Source organism: Lithobates pipiens, unplaced genomic scaffold (assembly GCF_037356315.1).
Source record: "Lithobates pipiens isolate NorthernLeopardFrog02 unplaced genomic scaffold, aLitPip1_a1.2 Scaffold_16, whole genome shotgun sequence".
Lineage (NCBI taxonomy): Eukaryota > Metazoa > Chordata > Amphibia > Anura > Ranidae > Lithobates > Lithobates pipiens.
Window position 1 is genome coordinate 462,049,541 of NW_027507748.1, and position 22,672 is coordinate 462,072,212.

General features: G+C 39.2%; 1 protein-coding gene across 2 annotated transcripts in view; it reads left to right on the plus strand.

The window, feature by feature from the left end:
• The window catches only part of IRS2 (insulin receptor substrate 2), a 37,915-nt gene extending 23,763 nt beyond the window's left edge, over positions 1-14,152 (plus strand). For both annotated transcript variants that reach the window (XM_077482899.1, XM_077482900.1), the window contains one exon: positions 11,233-14,152. Coding sequence is in view for 1 of the 2 variants with exons in the window: in XM_077482900.1 (XP_077339026.1) it covers positions 11,233-11,237 (5 nt within the window). In the remaining variant the exon portion in view is untranslated. The remainder of the gene's footprint in view (positions 1-11,232) is intronic.
• Positions 14,153-22,672: the final 8,520 nt, after the last annotated feature.

The window sequence follows — 22,672 nt, forward strand, 5'->3', positions numbered from 1 at the left end:
GACTCCTTTCTTTTTCAATAGTGTTCCACCCAAACTAGCATTTTGCTGGGTGTCCCTACTATTATTTATTTTTTTTAACCTGGGATTCCCACTGTAACCTGATCATAGGTGTAACCAGGCAACCTCACCTTTTCCAGAGAATTTGTGGTGTGTTGCTATAAAGGAAAGCTATGTAATGAGTTTAGAGATCTTGCAAAGTACCGCATTGCTTCTAGATGCAATATACATTAACATGACCTTGATGTGCGGTGAAGGAGGTCCTTTCACTAAAATTGTAGTGGGATTGTTTTAAGAGGACCGTTTTTAGCCATAAAAGCCCCTCCTGGAGGTCTTCTTTGAAGACAGGATGTTTGGAAAGATATAAGGGGTTGTTGAAATCCCTAAGTGGTATCAACTTACGCATTTACTTACTTTCCCTGCAAAGGGACAGCAGGCAACTTGAAGTCCACTACATATCACCCATTCATGTTTTTGGCTCGGTGCCTTCCCCCTCCTCTATATAATGCTAATTGGCGAAACGTAATGGAAAGCATTGAAGCTCGCATTGCATTGTAGGAGCCTACCTTTTTGGTGATCCTGACCTGAAAATTAGGTGCAGAAATGCATAAGCGCAAAACAAAGTGGAAACTTTGGCTGTGATGCGGTGCACGAAATGATGTGCCTCCATCTCTATTTAACATGTACACAACACAATACGTTTTGCCCATGGGATTTTCTATGAGGCATATCCCTGACAAACCAAATTCATACATATGTAAATACCAGTTTATTATTAAATACATACACCTCGCATTACATATATAAAAAATGGATTAAAAATAGTAAGCTGGTTTATTATCACATTTTACGTAGGAAAAAAAAAATCCTTTTACTTTTAATGCGCCTATTCTTTTCCAGATGTTCTCACATGGCTAAATCAAAAAAATTGCATCCAGTATTCTGACACGTTCCATAAAGGTCTATTCACTTCATCAGGAGTAGATGCTACTGCACGTATCCACAGAATAAAACCTCAAAGATATAACATTTAGCAACGCTAATAATATCACTTGATACTTGAGGGGTATGGCTTGATTTCAACCCCAATGGTAACTGCAGAACTGAATCCTTATAAAACAGCTTAACATAATAAACTTGGTAATTCCTCCAAATGGTGATCGATTGCAAGGGATGTCTGCCCAGAGAGTTGAGAGTATAACCCACAAGGCCTTAGGCCCCTTTCACACGGACGGCTGTTCTGCCGCACTTTAGCATGTTTATTTTTTTCTGTGAAATTCAAGACTCCAGGCACAGCGATCAGCTGCATTTGTTCAGTGCAATTACCTGCGTTTATGTGCGTTTCTGTGCAGTTGCGTTCAGCTGCAGTTATCTAATATAGTCGTTCCCATAGCAACCCTTTTTTTTTATTTTTATTTATTTTTTTTGTCCCTTGAATCCCTGCTCACACTGCTATCCGCAGTTGACACAAAAGACTGCGATTACCTGCGGTTATGTGCATATAGCTGCGCTACATCACACCTGGGCACATTCAATTCTATTTTTTCTAGTCTCACCAAACCGCATGTAACTAAATCGCAGATAAACGCTGTGTGTGAATGGGGCCATAAGAAAGCATTGTGTGCTTTTAGCTGCGTTAGAAAACTAGAAAATCCGCAGCTAAAAGCACCATTCTATCCGTCCGTGTGAAAGGGGCCTTAGAAGAACAAACTGAAGGCAGAGCCAGCGCAGATGGAATTTTAAGGTTATTATAGCCCATGACATCACCAAATGTAAGTATAAAAGAAGTCTATAAGAAAAAAAAAAAAGTAGTGTTCGTTTATATTGTTAATATTAAAAAAAAAAGTGACTTTAAAAACAGACAAGGTGGGAAGTTAAACCCAGTGCTTTGCTACTGTGTAGATATAGCCAGATTAATAGGAAGGGTGCATAATAAAATATAATGCTCAAAAAGTCAAATTATATGATCTCTTTATCCTGTAGATAATTGCAGTCTAGGCTACTCCTGATGTAGTATTCATGAGACATGCTGAATGCACTTTTTTGATTTCGCTATGGAATGTGAATTATATATATATATATATATATATATATATATATTTTTTTTTTTTTTTACTTGCCAGGTGATTGATGCATGAAGTGTAGAGCATGGGTATTTAAAGCAGAATCCCTATTTAAAATGTGTGATTTTTGGTGTGTAAGGGCTCATTCATGCTGCGCTTAGATGCACACACCATATAGCTTTGTATGCATCTAACGAGTAAGGCCCTCTGATTTCTCCTGTACTAAAAAAGTATTGTAACTGTACTGCTTGCCCTAATGTTGTAAAGTGCTGCACAAACTGTTGGCACTATATAAATCCTGCATTCTAGTAATAATTTAAATGCAGAAATATAAGAATCAGTGGGGCCATGTACACAGCTGCATCTACAAATGAAAATGTGCGCTGTATTTAGCAAAAAAAAATTAAGAACCCAGCAGTGACCAGGGCCATACATATCTCTGACTTTTTTTACGAGTGTATGTGTATAAACGCATGTATGCATAAATGCGTAAAGTCCTTTGAAAAATGGTACGTGTCTAAACGTGAGCCATTTTAGGTGCGTATTGTGTGCAGAATCTTCTGCAAGAACCTATGTTCCGAAAAATACGCACACGTCAATGAGCCAAAACAATACAAGGAAACATTTCTTAATTAATGGGGCAGTATTTCTGTGTAGGAAATTCCTTTCTGACACGATCAACTCCCTTGAAGTGTACATCAATAATGTAAAAAAAAAAAAAAAATTGTTAGCAGTACATAGTAACAGCTTTGTACAATCCCAGGTGCGAATGATTTAGGAAGAATGGAAAGTGATTAGCATTTTCCTGTGGAGATATAAAAATAGATGTACTTGTTGCTTCGTGTGTCTTCTGTAGCAGCCTTGGGGCTGTCAAAGCTAGACTGCCAAACGGAGATTGTGTTTGCATAGTAATGTAACCAGAGGCTAATTGGTAAACTCGCAGTGAAGGACTGATGTATTGCCGCAGCCAAGCGCTGCCTTCGTATTCTGCTCATGTGCTTTTTACTCTTGCAGACTTTATTTATTGTTTTTTTGTGTGTGTGTGTGTGTGTGTGTGTGTGTGTGTGTGTGTGTGTGTGTGTGTGTGTGTGTGTGTGTGTGTGTGTGTGTGTGTGTGTGTGTGTGTGTGTTTGTTTATTTATTTTTTCATATGAATTTTTCTCTATTGTTATCAATGTCCTGATCAAGCAAGGCTTTCCTGTCTCAGGTCACTGTACAGCAAAAACGGAATAATTGTAGAAATGCCTTATTTTTGCTGTCAGCTCTTCATAGTTACATAGTAAAGTTGAATAAAGACACCAGTCCATCCAGTTCAACCTGAGTGAGTGCCTACAATTGTCCATATCCATGTACATTACACACTCACATGAGTCCCTACCCTCAAGGAGCCCACAATCCAAGGTCCCCATTCATATACTAGGGCCAATTTTGGAACCTACCTGCATGTCTTTGGAGTGTGGGAAGAAACCGGAGTACCCGGAGGAAACCCACGCAGGCACAGGGAGAACATGCAAACTCCAGGCAGGTAGTGTCGTGGTTGGGATTTGAGCCAGTGACCCTTACTGCTAGGTGAGAGTGCTAACCACTACATCAGTATGCCACCACTGTGTCGCCACTGTCATGTGACTTCTTTTCTTTTTTCTTTTTTTTTCTTGCTTCCTTATATGTCTCTAGTGTACAGCGGAGAGCTTTTGAGATCTGTATGAAGATGGTACAGAGTGGTATGCCTCTTGCAGCATACAGAAGGCCATGAGAGCTGTGTTAATAGGCCACATTCTGTTTTTTAATAGGCATGCTTTTTAATAGGCATGTCAGTGAGTATTAATGGGCATTACTGGGTGGATAACTTAGAACATAACTCCACCACTAGTAACGTCAATTAGTGAAGTCGAAAATAATGTTGCGTCAGCACTAGTAACGTCCACCAGCGGCACCAGAATTCATGTTCTGTCACCCATATTTTCTTTATCCCCAACTGATCTAGCAAACCTCATATTTTCTTTTTTTTTTTTTTTTCACAGCCAAATTGGAATAACACCTAGCTTATGTTTTTTTTTTTTTTTTTGTTTCATGTTCCCATTCCCATAGCAGAACTTTGAAAAAATATTTTAATTTTGCATCTTCCCTTTTTCCGATTTTTGTTGCTTTGTGGAAACTCCAGGGCTGATAAATTTATACAAGACTAAGACCCCTTTCACACTGGGGCATTTTGCAGGCTCTAGAGCATTAAAAATAGCGCCTGCAAACCGACCTAAAACAGCTGCTCCATTCACTCCAGTGTGAAAGCCCGGCTTTTACACTGGAGCGGTGCGCTGGCAGGGCATCAGAAAAAGTCCTGCCAGCAGCTTCTTTGGAGCGGTGAACTCGCTGCTCCTTCCCATTGAAATCAATGGGGCAACGCTGTCATATATCCACTGCGGCAGCATTTTGCAAGAGGATTTAACCCCTTTTCGGCTGCTAGTGGGGGTTAAAACCGCCCCGCTATCGGCCGAAAAGCGCTGCTAAAATGACGGTAAATCGGCACTAAAAAAGCGCCACTTTACTGCTGACACCCGGGGTGGCACAATGTGAAAGGGGCCTAAAATATCAGATATGAGGAGTGGTGGTATTAATAAAACCTTTTTAGCATTGATATTCAAAAAAAAGTAATTAACTTGGAAAAGGGGGGGGGGGGGGGGGGAGCAAGTATCCGTGCCAGTGCGCATTCCCAGTGGGAAAAGTTAAACCATCAAAAATATTGGAATATTTACTCTCTAAAGGTACCCCTAAATTTCAGAATATACCAATTCTGTGTCATATTTTGTTTGAATTGTGCTTTCATTTAACATTGCATGAGCGTAGTCAGGAGTTTTCTAGACATTCTCCATCGTTCTGGTATTTGATACAATGTCAAGTAATCGGGGGGGGGGGGGGGGGGGGGAGAGAATCTTTCTATATCAGTTCTTGTGGTATGGTCACAGAAAGAAAAGAACATTTTGGATTTAGTTATGAGTTGCTACACCCCTCTTTCCCTTTTTGTAGGGGTTATACTCCCCTTTATGGTTTCATATACACAGCAGCGGGTTACAACTTGGGCCCCTTTCACATGGGGTGGATCTGTCGCTCCGCTGATACCCACTGAGCAGGCAGATGATGGCTACATGTTCGCTCCACTATGCAGAGCGGACAAGGACAGAGCACGCTCTCCTCTATGGGGTGGTTGGATGGAAATGGCCTGCATGTTGCTTTCCATCTGATTTTTGTCATCCGATCCAACCCTCTGGACGGATGGTGAACGTTTTTGCTGCTCGTCTATTTTCAGCGGATTTTGTCAGATCATCAGCAGCCCCATAGAGGACAATAGGTGGCCAGTTCGGTCCACTGGTGTGAAAGGGGCCTTTTAAAGGATAAGTTAACTTCCAAAATAAATAAATGAATGCACATGTTTTTGCAGGTAAAACAATTTGCATTTACTGTATACTACTATTTTTAGTAGCCTGGAAAGCATTGCACCAGCGGTCAGCAGATCACTGATGACATGCAGGTCTTCTGCAGACTCAGTGTGAGCCGTCTGCCCCCGTACATTGTACAGCCAAGCAGTTTCACCCTTAAAGGAAGACTCCATGAACATTGAACTTCATTGAGAACCACAAGCCGAGAGCTGCAAGGTATGTCGGGGCTTGTAGTTCCTTTGTACACAGAGCTCTGTGAATGAATGACGCAGCCCCCACGTTTAATATAGACCTGCAATAATTTAGCATTTTATTTATGTCCAGTGTTCAGCTTTTACAGCTATTACAGAAGAGCATGTTCCTTCCAAATATGATGATGTCTCAGGCAGGGTATCTCGGAACGCTTTTAAATGGAAATGTTTACATAATGGTATAATTTCCATTCACGTAGATAGTTCAACCTTTGCTTGTCCTTGTTTGAGGGAATCTCCTTATGCACACAAAGCAAAGGCAACAGTTATCGCAGGTTCCAAGTTGTGCGCTGATGATGATGAGTTTAGAGATTTTCCCACGTCATCGGAGATGGATATGATGTGAAAATTGGTATGATGTTGACATAGGACATATTAAGTCAACATCATACTAGTTTAGTACCTAGAAATGTATTTCATCCAAATCAAGTGTGTAGTAATGTAAGCAGAAAATAGTATTGGAACAAACTCCTTTGACAAACTTTATCTTTCATTCCGTATGAAAAACAGAAGTCAGACAGGAAGCAGGAATTTCCTTATTTTCCCTTGTGACAGATGGGCCACACGCTAAAGCAATAGGCAGCTGTTCAGACCTGTGGCTGAGCACAAGAACGCAGAGGAATCCCTTTTAACCCCTTCTACTCCATGGACATCATTGACTTCAAAGCAATTTAAGCAGACTTTTACAACTTTTTTATTTATTTTTTAAGTACTGCATAGGAGCAGATGCCACGGGAATCATTCTATTACCTTTTATTAGCCAGAATTGCTTCTTCCCTTGTTTGGTTGTTATATTTTTTTTGGTGCCCTTTTCTAAACTACAGTCCTATTCAGAGTGAACTACAGAGTCTGCTATGTTCAAAAATTGTGAATATTTGTGTGGTGCCTGCATTGTCCCACAAAGTTCTCTTAAAGCTGTAAAGAGACCTCCCTGATTGAAGGAGAGACTTTGACTAGTCATGTGACCAGGCATTCCTCCTGGGAAAAAAAATTAAAAAAAAAAAAAAATGTGTATATATATTATTATTTATTTATTTTTATTTCCTTTTAACCCATGGTTGAAGAAAAGAGAATTGCATGATCTATGGCCAGCCTAATTCCTGCCAACTGCAATGTTCCTACTGTTAAGTGAGACTGCCTCAATGGTTAAGTGGATCACTCTCATTGGACCAGGGGATGCCAGTTTTTCGAGACTGTCTACATCTCAGTGGGGACACAAATTAGTAGGGTGGGGAAAGCTTTTCCCTAATTTTGACGAAGATTACACAAATGAAAATGTTGTAACAAAATTCTACTAGTGTATGGCCAGCTTTCAATGGATTTGCTGTAAAGCATTGCTCCAGGGAAAATATAAGTTCTCTCAATCAACATTTAAAGCAATATTAATTTAAAGCCAAGCATTTTTATATAATAAAGTCTTACCAATCATTTAGATGTGGTAGCTGCATTTGTTTATATTTTTTTTTTTTTTTTTTTTTTTTTTTTTTTTTTTTTTTTTTTAGGCTATCCTTCTGTTTTCACCTGGTGATCTGGCCAGTAACGCACCTCCTGTATTAGGGTGACCCCACTCTGGATGAAAGAGCACAGGGACACCTTTTGGACAGCAGGACTTTAACTGAGCACCACAAAGGCTATGTTTTGGTTTTCAGCCATTCATACCTTTTTGGACTCTGTATTTAACCTTTTTGGCTCATTGGAAATGAAGTGCTGAATTTTAACTCTGCACCTTTTTCTTGGTAGATCACCTGATCTATTCCAGTTGGGTATTTTTAATTGACACAGATGGGCAGTTAGCATGGACACTAAGGCCGCGTACACACGGGCGGACTGTTCGTCCAACTTTGTCTGCTGAACAGTGTTTCAGCGGACAGTCCGCTTGTGTGTGGGCTTCAGCGGACAGTTTCAGCGGACAGTCTGACGAACAAAGTTTTTCGGAATTTCCGTAAGACTGTCCGCTGAAACTTGGTTTGAGCGAACAGTCCGCTCGTGTGTAGGTTTGTTCGGCAAACTAAGTCTCGCGCATGCTCAGAAAGAATTTACACGGCGAAGGTTGCATTGCAGTGTATCGGACGCCGAATTTCTCGTCCCGTCGTACGTGCCGTTCACGTCATCGCGCAAGTTTTCAGCGGACTGTTCGTTCGTCGTGTGTGGTCAAGTCCGCTCATGCAAATTTTGAACGGACTGTTTGTCAAACTGTTTGACGAACCTAGTTGGGCGGACAGTCCGCCCGTGTGTATGCGGCCTAAGGCCTCTTTCACACCATGGTGCAGAGACATCAGTTCTTTCCACATGTGTACTTCTCTGTATGTACTGTTCACACCACAATGTGCAGATTTTTTGTGCGCAAGAATCTGCAACATGTATGCACTTTTCTACATGAAAATTGGTGTGAACAGTGCAGAAACTGATATGCATGAAAACTGATGTCAACCTGCACAAGAACTTACTGAAATGCGGCTGAAAACTGATGTAAACTCATGTCTCTGCTAGTGATCTCTGCGCAGCTTTCCCATCAGTTTTCATGCCCGTATGGTGTGAATGATCCCAAAAAGAATGGTGGTTTTTATTTTTTATTTTATTTTTTGCGCAATAGGTAGCCCTGATTTTTTTTTTTTTAAATATTCCTGCAAAAACAGTCGTGTGTAATTAATAAAGCAAAGAACACCATGGGGTTTATTTACTAAAGGCAAATCCACTTTGCACTGCAAGTGCACTTGGAAGTAAAGTCGCTGTAGATCTGAGGGGTACATGCAAGGAAAATAATAAGCAGCATTTTAGCTTGCACCTAATTGGATGATAAAATCAGCAGAGCTTCCACTCATTTAAGATCTACTGCTTAGATTTAGAGTGACTGCATTTCCATGTGTACTCTCAGTGCAAAGTGGATTTGCTTTTCATAAATCACCCCCCATGCAGCAATCCATGTTCTATATGTATTGAGTGTAGTAGGAGATACCTCTGTAAACTTCCTGCTGGTTGTATACAGTCAGATGAAAGCATAGCAAAGGTTTTGTGATTTCTTAGTGGATTAGCACTGCAGAAGTTCCTACAGGGCATGCCACTGCTTTGCGTGCTGTAACCTGATCACAGGTGAATAATTCAAATACACTTCTGGAAAGTACTTTAGAGAAACAAATATTTTCAGCGTTTCTAGTCAAGTGTAATTTACATGCTTACTTGACTTCAGAATAAACCAGTGTAACATGTTCCTTTTTCACATTTTCAGTGAAAGGAAAGAGGAAGAGAGCTTTAGAAGGAAGTCTTTATTTTCTTCAGCTTCAATTTTACAAGAATAAGCTATTGTAGAACAAGTGGATTCTGTTGTGTGAATTAGGTGTTTTTTTTTTTTTTGTTTGTTTGTTTTTTGATCTCATGGTCTGAATAGTTTACTGCATTCATACCATATTATTTTGATTGAAATGGAGCCACTTGGCAAGGCAGAGTAAAACATTCTGTAGTATGGAGGAAACTCTGTGGTGGATAGTTATCATTTGGTGAACTTAACCATAGGTACTTGTTGGACTGGGAATGGTTGAACTGGTTATAAACCACTATCTTTGGTTAAAAATAACTATCAGTTGCTGGTCCCCGACCAAAGGTAGTTTGCTGGTCCCCGACCAAAGGTAGTTTGCTGGTCCCTGACCAAAGGTAGTGGTTTATAACCTGGAAACGGTTTCTAAGTTGTTGGTCTTAACCAAATGTAGTTATTTATGGCATGTGAATGGTTGTCAATGCTTCTGTACAATGATTGGTTGTTTCTAGGATGGACAGATTGGTCATAATGTATGAGAAAAGACCATGGGTTATTGGCTTATGCCTGTATTTGCATTTGTGTGAATCTAAGTTTGTTTGTTTTTTTGTTTTTATTTTATTTTATTTATTTTTTTGTTTTTTGTTTGGGGGTTTTTTTTTCCCCTTCTTTTTTTTTTTTTTTTGTTTCTTCTTTCTTCTTCTTTCTTCTTCTTTCTTCTTCTTTCTTCTTCTTTCTTCTTCTTTCTTCTTCTTTTTTTTTTTTTTTTTTTTCTTTTTTTATCTGTACCATCCAGTTCTTCTGTAACTTGCCTTTGGTGTTAAAATGCCTGTTTTCTGATTATTGGAATATATATATATATATATATATATATATATATATATATATATATATATATATATATATATATATAAATTTTTTTTTTTTTTTTTTTTTTTTTATAATAAGAATTTCACAAGAAAAGTTTTTTTTTTATATTTTTTATTTTTTTTCCTGACATATTGTACTCGTAACGGTTAATGTAAGTTGTCACATATTTAAAGTGATGCTAATTAAATTCAAATATCTTTTTATATCAAGTGTTCCATGGGGAAGATTTACTAAAACGGGTGCACTCAGAATCCGGTGCAGCTCTGCATAGTAGCCAGTCGGCTTCTAACTTCATCTTGTTCACTTTATGCTTTGGCAATAAAACCTGGAAGCTGGCTGCACAGCTGCACCAGATTTTGCATGCTACAGTTTTAGTAATCGGCCCCATGGCTCTGTGGTGGTTTGTTTTTTATTTATTATTTTTATTTTTCGATCTCTTTTGTCCTGTGCACGCTTCATACCCCCCAACTGATGCACCTCACTGCTATTAGTTTAGAGAGAAGTGTGGTGATTTCTGGTCGAATGCTTTGCTCATTGTGCTACAATTTCCATAGAGCGCGTTTTGTCTGCACGTAGATGTGTAGTCCGTCCTGGGGGCATGGCGAATGAACATCGCTTCTAGACAACAGGAGGTATTTTTTTTTCCCGAAAAGCAGAGGTTCAATTTTTGTGTGAACCTCCGATTTAAACCCACAAAACAAAAATGGATCATATTGCAGCTTTAATAATCATTAGATATAGTGGTTGCATCAGTTTTCTTTTCTTTGGCTTTTTTTTTACCTGATGATCTGGTCAATAATACACCTGGTAAAGTTAAATGTATTAACAAATTTAGATACACTAATAGAAGTGAACTATAATAGACTAATAGAAGCCAAACTTCAGATCCCACTTTTCGAATTGGCTACGGTAAACAGTTTTTTTAAGTGGTTTGCCTCATCCATGTAAACTGATACATTCTGCTGGAGAGCTTGAAACGTAACAGACTTGCTGGCTAGATCACCAGATGAAAATTGACAAGAAAGAAAGCCTAAATAAGGGAACCAATACAACTATCACTTCTATGACTTGGTAAACTGCAATATAATACATGTTGGCATTTGGGATTAATACTGCTTTTAATGCTATGATCACATGTGTGTTGAAATAGGTGAAATGACACCTCTGCACTTCCATGCACCAACAGTGCTGTGTACAGGACACCTCTCATACAAGGAAGCATGTGTGTGTTATCATAGCCATCTGAAGATTGAACTAGAAAGGATTGGGTATTATAATTTTTCTTAAATGCAGAGCTATCCTTTAAAATGAAAATAGACTGCCATAACATATCTAATATATTTTTTTTCTTTTCTCTTTTCGCCTTTCAGAGTGAAGGTACTGGTTCCAAACTTTAATATGCCACAGAAAAAAATCCTTGGGCCTATTTTGTGATCAGATGCTGCTAAAGTCTCCCTCTTTCCGCTAGTGCGGTTTGATTGGTTTCCGCTCAGGTATATACTGTGGAGGACGCGTGCCAGACAGCTACCAAGACAGACTTGATCTATTTGGATGGCATTATTTACAGTCTATCATTTTTGCTTCAGACATCATGAAATTCACCATGAACACACAAGGAATGACGAGGCCTTCATCAACTCTTCTTATTTATTCTTCTGTAGGCTGGGACGTCACGTAAGGCAGTAACATTACCCATATTGTCCGAAAAATGGTACTGCTCGCCCCTACCTCATGAAACAAGGAAAGTAATACATTTTAAAATATGGTGATATGTTGATTTTCTTTGTGCAATGAAGTTACTGAAGAAGTGTTCGGCCTTATTCTACAGCGAAAGAACATCTGCTTGTTGAATCAAAATTATTGACTGTGCAGTTTACTTGGAAACCTCATGACACCAAGTGGCATGGCAACTCTAACATAATGCAGTCGTGCACGTTTTGCATTTTCTCTTTTTAAATGTGGACCAAAAATGTGACTAATGGACTTGTTTTCTTCTCTTATGCTGTTAGACGCATGCACTACATGGTTACATAGAGCTTCATTTGACTCCTTACAGATTGATCTAGCAGATTACTGTATGTACACAAGCCACAGGCTGAGAATGGTGATTTTTATTTTTTAAATTTTATTTTATTTTTTGCTTTTTATCATTGACATTCAAAATGTATGTACGTTTTTAACAAGAGATTTTGTGTTTATACGCTATTACTACTATTGACAACTTTTATGTTTTTTTTTTTGTTTGTTTTGTTTTTTGTTTAAGGTACTTTTTATTTTGAACGTTGATTGTAATACACACGCACACATAACTGCATTGTGCTTAACCAAAAATGTCACCCTATGGAATATTCATCTTGACTAATGTGCGGTAACAACACTGCAGTTAATGGGCTAGCCTCTTGGCGCAGCTCTTCCTGGCCGACCAGTTGCTCTAGTATTGACCCCTGAATGCTACGTGCCCCTCTGAGATTGCTTTGTGAACTTTCAAGCCTGATCTTTGAAACTGTACCTGGAAAGATTGCAGGGCATTCAGTTCCATGTTTTCTATATGTTGGTGGAAGGTTCTTGCAGATGCAGAGTTTTACAAAATCTGAGTGATCAGAGAAGGGCCCTCAATGTCCTGGTTGTAGATTTCAAACTGTTGGGCGATTATGTCTAACATTACTCTTCTCGGTAAGTACTGCTTTATCAGGTATACGAATATTTTACAGCCTTTCTATTTTTACTTGGGAAAATATATCAGAAATATTTTACAGAAGGGGACATTACCCTTTTCTTTTTGAAGGTACAAGCAGAATCGAGGTATATTTTCTCAAAAGGACTTTGTCTCTTGAACTTCACCGTAGATCATTCACTTCCTAATCTTGCTAAATGTCTGATTTTTCTTCTTCTTTTTTTTTTTAATCAATCTGAAAGCCGAAAATGGTGGTGAGCATCGCCGTCTACTAAGTAAAAGGCATTCAATTCATTGTGACTTCTATTTAGGTACCAAAACTTTTTTTTTTTTTTTTTGGCGTGTGGGAGGTTCAAAGTTCATTCCTTTAAAAAGGCTTCCATTGGGAACCATATTGGTTTTGGCTCCCAGAACAATAGCAAATGGAGAATCGGTTATCCCTAACGCATACAACAGTTCATCTCTGAACAACAAAAAAATTTTTTTGACACTAAAACAATGGATGCAGACAATGTATTAAAAACACCACGTCTTCCTGCTAACACAACAAAAAAGTCTTACTAAGAAGGATTGTATTTCCAGACAAGAGTGAATGTAAATTCATATCTTTTTCTATATCTCCTTTTTATAGTTAAATTCTTGAGGGGAAGGGGGAAGTGCCGCTTTATAGAGTAATGCACAGACCATTAAGAGAACTGGTCTGTTAAAATGTGTACAGCATACTTTTATAAATGAATATATTGTAAAAAGTTAACTCTCAAATATTTTGGTTTAGTTTCCAAATCAAAAATTCATATTTGCTACCTTAAGTAATTTACGGCACTGAACATTGTGACCTGCTAAGGTCAATATTTGATTTTTTTTTTTTTTTTTTATGAAAATATAGACCTATAGGAGAAATGTCTCGGTAGTATTGTTACCAAGTCATATTAATAGTTGAGCAACATATAGTAAAACCTAGCTTGGCTCTGTAAATTTCACATGAGGCATATGCAATATTTAAATCTGAAGTTTAGTTTACAAACAAAACAACCAAAATGTACAGGTTTTGCAGAAACCCTATGGTGTATATTTACATATTTGTGCATTTTTGCCCGCAGTCCCTTAAATTGAAAATATTTTGATATTGTAAAATTTAAAGGTTCTCAAACAGTATTTTATTCTTTATTTACTGGGTACATATTGTTTCTGAATATCAAGATGTTAAATATATTTCTTACAATTGTGGTATGACAAGAGACTTAACTTATCTTGCAGTGTCTTCCGATGGACATGGCGTGTGTGTGTGGGTGTATGGTATGTGAGAGATGATATATATATAAATATAAATATATATGATGCTGCTGGAGACCTGGATAAACAAAACCTAGGGTAGTGCATTATATTTAATCTTTATTGATCTTGGATGCTGTCTTAATAGCCATATGCAATAAATACATTATTTATGATAGGAATCGGTTTTGAGCGTGCTTTCTGTAGACATGTGGCTGAAAAAGATATTCTGTTATTTTATTTATTGGTTTTTGAAATCATTGGGACTATGGTGTACAACTAAAGGGTAAATGTTTACTTTGATTTTATTATATTCATAAATAAAATGTGTGACAAAAAAGGTCCTATTTTGGGTTTTTCTTTTATTTCTATTTCACATTTTCCCATGTCTTTCATAGATCTCGTAGTATCTACACTTTTCACTTTGTATATCCATTTTATGGAATTATGATTTAAAAAAAATCATTTATTTTTTAAGGTAAACTCTACTTTTGTGGGAAAACAAATGTACATTTCCAAATTTTTTTTAGTGTTTATTAAAAAATACTTTTCTGTTTTAGTATAAATTCTGCAAGTAGATATGCCTGTCAAAATATTCAAATGTTGCCTTTGTAACTATGGCAACTGGGAGTTCTTTTCTGCAGAATCCCCCTCCCCCCCCCCCCCTCAAAAAAAAAAATACTGGTTATAGCAGACCCCTGCCCACTTAGCATGTAGAAAGATTCATTCCAGTGTCTTCCTATTTTCCATGGCCTGCAATGATGATTTGTAATTGACCTAAAGAGGAGTTTTATTTTATTTTTCTCTCAATGGAAGATGGGAGTTGAGAAATACTTATTTTAAAGTGCCAAACATTTGAGAATTTGCATAAAACGATTATATGCCAATGCAAGTGATAATGAAGGGAAGGCGCTCACATTTAAACAACATCAAACATATGTATAACCATGAATGCAAAAAAAAAAAAAAAATTGTCAAAAAAAGATTAAGCCTGGGTTCACACTAGCCCGATCTCAGAGATCGTATGTGAATTGCACCAGCACCGCAGGGGCCGATCACATGCGATCTCTAAGCAATGCGAGTTCAGCCATACAGTTGTATGGCTGAAATCGCATTGAATTCGCACAGAGAATAGTGCAGGGACTTGTTTTTCCCCGCACTAGAATCAGATAGCATGGGTGTTCTAACCTATGCAATCCCATTCCTGTGCAAGTTCACAGTTCGCACTGCGATCTAAACTGGGGGTGTCATTAACTTTTTGTTAATGACCCCTGCAGCGGTTCGCACAAGGCAGTGTGAACTGCCTGCGGGAGAGGAGCGATGCGGGAACTGGGGCTGGAATTGCGCTGGTTCCCGCATCGCACTTGTGTGAACCTAGGGTAAAGGGGAATACAAAGAAGATAAAGTCCAGTTTGACAATCCCCAACATCCAATAATTGCTTCAATGATTGGATTTGCCTAATCTTCACTGCTTGTGCTCAAATGGGGGGTGTACACTCACCAGAGATGGTTTGACCCCTTGTTGCATATAGGTCAAAATGTGCTTCTAACACCAAAAGCTCTGATGGAAAGCTCCACTTCCTTCCTCCTGTAGAATATGAAACTCATATAAAAAGTAACCCAAAATGATGTGCCAATGCAAAAAAAAAAAAAAATTTCCTGGGAGATGACTTAAACCTGTCAATGAAGTCAGACAGCTGTGAAATTTAGAAAAAATAGTGGTCCTCGAATGGCATTTCCCTGATGATTTTTTTTTTGTCTGTCTATGGCTGCTTCCAAAAATGAAACTAAGGTCCTGAGAAGTTAGGCACTGCCCTGGGGGACATAAAGCAATGCAAATATGAAAAAATCCCTTTTACATGCTTTGGGGGTGCCCTAAAATTGCCTGTGAAGTGGCACACCTGTACTAATGCAAAAAGTGACATATAGAAGAGAAAACATGTCATTTAAATTGCTGACTGCTACATTTGACTGACTTCTAGGATTACATTTTCTGCCCACTTTGTACACAAAGCGAGCAGGGATTGCCCTGGTTGCTAGGGCACAGAGGGAAGTTGTCATTTAGCAGCAGTAGTAATATAATAAAAGTGCAAAATGGTAATTTACAGTAATTCTTTTTACCCAATAAAAAATGATATACTAGATTTTTTTTTTAAGTTATGACCATAATAAAGACTATTCTAAATAAAAAAAACTACCTTTTTTAAGCCCCTTTTTATCAGGAGCAGCTTTAAAAAACATTTAACAATAATGTGTTTTACCGCATTAAGAAATGCAATGGGGTTGATTTACTAAAACTGGAGAGTGCAAAATCTGGTGCTGCTCTACATGGAAACCAATTTGCTTCCAGGTTATTATTTTTTTTATTTTATTTTTTTACTTTGTGTTTATTTATTTGCTTGTCGATGCTTTATGGAACAAGCAGTTATGAAGTTAGAAGTTAATTGGCTACCATGCAGAAACACAACAGATTTTGCACTCTCCAGTTTTAGTAAATCTGCCTCACTGATTTATGCATCTTTCTGGGTTGGATGCAGCCTTTCCCTTTTTTTTTTTTTTTTTTTTTTTTAACTTTAAAAAAAGTCCATAGGTTTGAGATTATGTTGACATTTTCGCATGCAGGGTGTTGAACTGCAGTATTGACATTACCTCAAAGCACATGGCCTCCTAGGAGGTATAGAATCTGCATAGATGGCAGATTAGGGGAGCCATGTGTCTGCTTCTTCTCCATTCTGCTTATTGGCTTAGAATAGTTAATGGCTGCTAGTAATCAGGCTATTGTGTAAGCAAAAAAATAGTCAATAACTATGCATTTTTTTTATTGGAAAGAATCCATTTACGCTGATGCCATTTGCATATAAATGGGAACTGTGAAAGCTGTCATGCTATGTGCAATGCTTACAACCTTTAATACTGCACATATTTTCCAATAAGCCAGAACTGATACGCTGCTTGTCGCCGACAATTTTGGAGCAAATAAATGTCCAGATGTGAATGATCTTGTTTATTTCTGTAAGAAAAATATTAGAAACCTGAGGAAATATGAGTGAGGTTCTCCCACGGACCAGGACCCCCAAACTACTATTTACTAACATTCACTATGGGCCTTGCAATCATTTTATTTTTTCATGTAAAACACATTATCCGTGTTTTTATGCATTTATTTACATTCAAACATGAAGTGTAAAATGACAACTAGAAAAATTTGTGCAGCAGCCTCCCTTAGCCCTCCTAGTACTTACCTGAGCCCCATCTCTGTCCAGCGATGTCCACGAGTCAGCCGCCTCTCTCCCTCCTGATTGGCTGAGACACAGCAGCGGCACCATTGGCTCCCCCTGCTGTCAATTAAAGTCCGTTCAGAAGAGAGAGGGGGCGGGGCCAAACCACAGCTCCATGACTGGAGCTGTGGCTCGGCTTGGGTGCCCCCATAGCAAACTGCTTAATCCTGTGGCACTCAACCAGAGGGAGAGGACAGGAGCACATAAGAGAGACTCAAGAAGAGGAGGATCTGGGCTACTCTGCAAATCCACTACACAGAACAGGTAAGTATAACATGTTTATATATATATATATATATATATATATATATAAACAAAGACTTTACAATCACTTTAACCACTTCCCGCCCGCCGTATGCAGAATAACGGCTCGGAAGTTGTTCTGTTATCCTGACTGGGCGTCATATGACGTCCAGCAGGATAACATGCGGTGTGCGCCCATCACGAGTGCGGCGTGCCAGTCTGACACCTCGCATCTCCGATCGTGATAAGAAGCTCCTGTCAGAGGCTTCTTATCACGTGATCAGCTGTGACCAATCACAGCTGATCATCATGTGAGCCAAGAAGTGCCGGTAAACGGCATTCCTCTGTTCCCGCTGACGGAGAGTCAATCGGCGTCTCTCCCTGTCAGAGTGGGGGTTTGTGCTGATAATCAGCACATTGGTTATCAGCACAGCCCCCTCAAATGTACAAATCACCTGCCAACCAGTGCTCAGCAATGTAAAAACAATAAATTCTGCCAGTGCCCACCACAGTGCTAATAACTGCCCAGCAGTAACACCTGTCAATACTTATTAGTACCCCATCATCAGTGCCACCTATTGGCCCTCATCAGTGCCCATCAATCCTACATATCGGTGCCTCCTCATCAATGCCACTTTATCAGTGCCAACTCATCAGTGCCCGTCAGTGAAGGGGAAAACTAAATTTTATGACAGAAACTAAAAAAAACTCTGGTCTTTTTTAATTTGTTTAGCAAAAAATAAAAACTGCAGAGGTGATCAAATACCACCAAAAGAAAGCTATATTTGTGGGAAGAAAATTATAAAAATGTACTTTGAGTACAGTGTTGTATGACCACGTAATTGTCATTTAAAATGTGACAGCACTGGAAGCTGAAAATTGTCCTGGGCAGGAAGGAGCGTAAGTGCCTGGTATTGAAGTGGTTGATCATATAAAGTTGGAGATTAGTTGGAGATCGTCATGTAGTGCAAGGGGAGATAGTATGCTTTATCCCAGCAATGATGTTCACAAATAGGGTTGTGTCCTTTCCGGGTTTTGAATCATGTGTATCAGTCTGCCTGAAACCCGGACACATTATTCAGACCGGACTGTCCCTACACCTTACACCAATTTTATGATCCACAATGAGCCCATTCTCAGGAGACTTCACATTCCAGAAAGAGGAGAGCAGTGCCAAGGACGGCACATCTCTGCCGCCACTGCCCGGATGCCCTCAACAGACAGAGCCTCTCTGCTCCTCCTATGGCCGCTCCTGCTCTTGCCTGGGTTGATCCTGCTGGTGAGGACAACTATCCCAACCTGTACCAGGAGCTGAACGAGCTGAAGGAAGAAAGAACTCCTGAAGGGCTGGTAAAAGGGAAGACCCAGGGGGTGAGGACAACGGGAAGAAAGCAACTTCACCCCCCAACTTTATTATTACTGAAAACTATACATCCCATCCTGAATTTGTCTGTGTACAGGTGACAGGACATGGGGGGACTCTGCTACATTGTAAACACATAGCAAGACACAATGGGGGTTATTTACTAAAGGAAAATCCACTTTGCGCTTAAAGTGCACTTGGAAGTAAAGTCGCTGTAGACTGGAGAGTGGACATGCAAGGAAAATAAAAAAACAAAATTTTAGCTTGCACATGATTGGATGATAAAATCAGCAGAGCTTCCACTCATTTCAGATCTACCCCTCAAATTTAGAGCGACTGCACTTCCAAGTGCACTTGTATTGCAAAGTGGATTTGTCTTTTGTAAATAACCCCCCCCCCCATGTCCTGTCACTCTGGATCTGTGTGTACACACAGCAGCACGTGTTCTGTCTGTCACTTTGTATCTCTGTGCACACACATAGTAAGACATGCACTCAACTCTGTCACTCTGTGTATCCCACTATGTTTACAGACAGATCCACTCTACTCTGTCCCTCTGGATCTGTCTGTAAACATAGTGGGATACACACTCTATTCTGTCCCTCTGGATCTTGTGTACACACATAGCAGGAGATGCACTGTACTCTGTTTTATTTAATTGTGCCTCTTTAAGCCCCTTCCACTTTTAATCCAAATAGCGTGCCGCATTACTGCTTTTCATGGGCCACCCAAAGGCGTCCAAGGTCTTTTACAATCATATAAGGTATACTACAAAAAATAATATAAAAATTGCAGTGCACTGCTAAAGTGTTTGGGTTTGGCTTGAAGAAAAGAACCCTCACCTGGACTCTTTGGTGAGCTGCTGTTAGTATAACACAGTATTTCCCAGCTCTAGTCCTTGAGGCCCCCCAACAGGTCATGTTTTTAGGCCTTCTGTTATTTTGCACAGGTGATTTGATCAGTTTCACTGCCTTAGTATTTACCACAGCCGTTTATCTGAGGGAAATCCTGAAAACATGACCTGTTGGGGTGAGGACTGGAGTTGAGAAACACTTGTATAACATACATTTGAGTTTACTTTGAAACATCTGGCCTTGTCACAGGTCTTTTTTAACTGCTTCCCGACTGCCTCATGCAGATATACTGCGGCAGAAGGGCACATGCAGGCAGATTACTGTACCTGTACATTGCCCTTTGAGAGGCGGCTTGTGGACACCCGCTGGGAGCTCCGTCACCATGATCACGGGTCCCGCAATCGTCTCACGGGGAGATGCTAATGTAAACAAGCATCTCCCCGTTCTGCCTAGTGACACTGACGCTGATCAGTGACGTGTCACGCACAGCCCATCCTCCCCACAGTTAGAATCACTCCCTAGGACACACTTAACCCCTACATCGCCACCTAGTGGTTAACTGCCAGTGACATTTTTACAGTAATCAATGCAATTTTTGTAGCATTGATCGCTGTATTATTGCCAATGGTCCCAAAAATGTGTCAAAATTGTGTCCGCCATAATGTCGCATTTACAATAAAAATCTCTGATCGCCACCATTTCTACAAAAAAAAAAAAAATTATCAATAAAAATGCCATAAATCTATCCCCTATTTTGTAGATGCTATAACTTTTGCACAAACCAATCAATAAACGCTTATTGCAATTTTTTTTTAACCAAAAATATGTAAAAGAATACGTACCTACCTATAAATTGAGGAAAAAAATGTTTTTTGAAATATTTTTGGGGGATATTTATTATAGCAGAAAGTAAAACATAATGTGTTTTTTCAAAATTGGCGCTATTTTTTTGTTTATAGCACAAAAAATAAAAACCGCAGAGGTGATCAAATACCACCAAAACAAAGCTCTATTTGTGGGAAAAAAGGACATCAATGTTGTTTGGGAGCCACGTCGCACGACCACACAATTGTCAGTTAAAACAACGCAGTGCCGAATCGTAAAAAGTGCTCTGGTCAGGAAGGGGGTAAATTCTTCCGTGGCTGAAGTGGTTAAAGGAATAAAAACCATCAAGGCATAAATAAACATTACCCTAACCCACAAAGTTGCTATCCAAAAATACACTCAAATGTAGAATGAGCTTCTGGTTCAGACTGAACCTAACTTCTGTCCCAATTTGGCATGTTCGGATTTTATTAAATATCAAACTAAATGAGTTTTTTTTTGCTGAGGCTGATCCTCGCTACATGCAACAGGAAGTAAAACATTGAGCAATGGTATTACTAACATTCTCAATGTGAAAGCTTCCTGCTCAGGCTGCTTGTTAGGGATCTGGTGGCCAGCGTTGTTCAACTAGTCATTCTCACCAGGCCATTCAGCTGTCACCTGAATGGCCTGACACATACCAGGCCACATTCACTCAAAATTGGGAGGGTTCCTTGCCAAGTGGGCCCCCTGGCAAAGCATATTGACGAGGACAAGGGCCTCTTTCCCACAGCCCTAGACCATTGGTTGTGGGGGTCTGTGGGCAGGGGCTTATCTCTTGGTTTATTACTAATCAGGACATACCTTTATAGGCAGCGTGCATACATAAAATAAATTGTAACGCTGGTCATACAATTAAAGTGACTATATCATGAAAGAAGCATTGAGACTGCCAATATTGGTAGCTTTCTAAAAATGCTAGTTGCATGGCTTTGTCTAACCTAAATATTTCCAGAGCTCCCAACCTAACATGGTCTCCATTTTTAAGGCCCATCTCTATCTTGAAACAGATTTGTAGTGGAGTGAGAAAGCACTATAACTGGTTGTTATTGTATGCTGTATTAATTAAAGTGATTATAAATGTAAAGGTACATTTAAAAAAAAATAACTGATTTCCGACCGTCTTACATAGGAGTATGGCAGCACAGTGTCTCCTGTGCTGAATCTACCTAGTACATGATCCGCTACTTCTGGGCAGGGGATACTGTGGCTGTGATTAGACACAGCACAAGCTCATCAGTGGGTACCAGCCAATTAATTATTGACCACGTCTGCTGATCAGCAAGGAGACACAGAACAGAGCTCTGCCTATGTAAACAAGTCAAAGCAAAGCAGAGAATAAAATCCACCACATCCCTTAGTAAAAACAGCACATAGTAAAGACATGAACACTGGTTAGGTACACATTTAACCCTTTGATCGCCCTAGATGTTTAACGCCTTCCCAGCCAGTGTCATTAGTACAGTGACAGTGCATATTTTTAGCACTGATCACTGTATTAGCGTCACTGGTTGCCACAAAGTGTCAGTGTCAGACTGTCCACCTCAAAATCGCAGTCCTGCTATAAGCCGCTGATCTCCGCCATTATTAAAAATAATATTAAAAAATATATTAAAAAAATAAATAAATAAAATTCCAGTATATAGACCCTAGTTTGGTTTGTAGCGTCTATAACTTGTGTGCAAACCAATCAATATAAGCTTGGGATTTTATTTTTACCAAAAATATGTAGCAGAATAATACTGGCCTAAACTTATGAAGAAATGATTTGAAGTGATGTGATTTTTTAAAAAAAAACTATTATTGGATATGTTTTAAAGAAGAAATAAAGAATATTGAGTTTTTTTTTCTTTCTTAAATTGTCTGCCTTCTTTTGTTTATAGCACAAAAAAAAAAAAACTGAGATAATCAAATACCACCAAAGTAAGCTCTATTTGTGGGGAAATTTTTTTTAAATATAGTTTGTGTGCAAATACACACAATTGTCAGTTAACGTGACACTGTGCCAAAAAGCAAAAGATGGCCTGGTCATGAAGGGGAATACATCTTTTGGAGGGCAGGTGGTTACCAAACATGTTATATTTACCTGCTCCATGCAATTGTTTTGCACGGCGCAGCCCCAATCCTCCTCTTCTCAGGGCTCCCGATGATGCTCTAGCTCCCCCCCACTGAATGCCCCCAAAACAAGCTGGACTCGACCCCGAGCTCCTCTCTGTATGTCCATTGACACACAGAACAGGGTTTAGCCCCACCTCCTGCTCC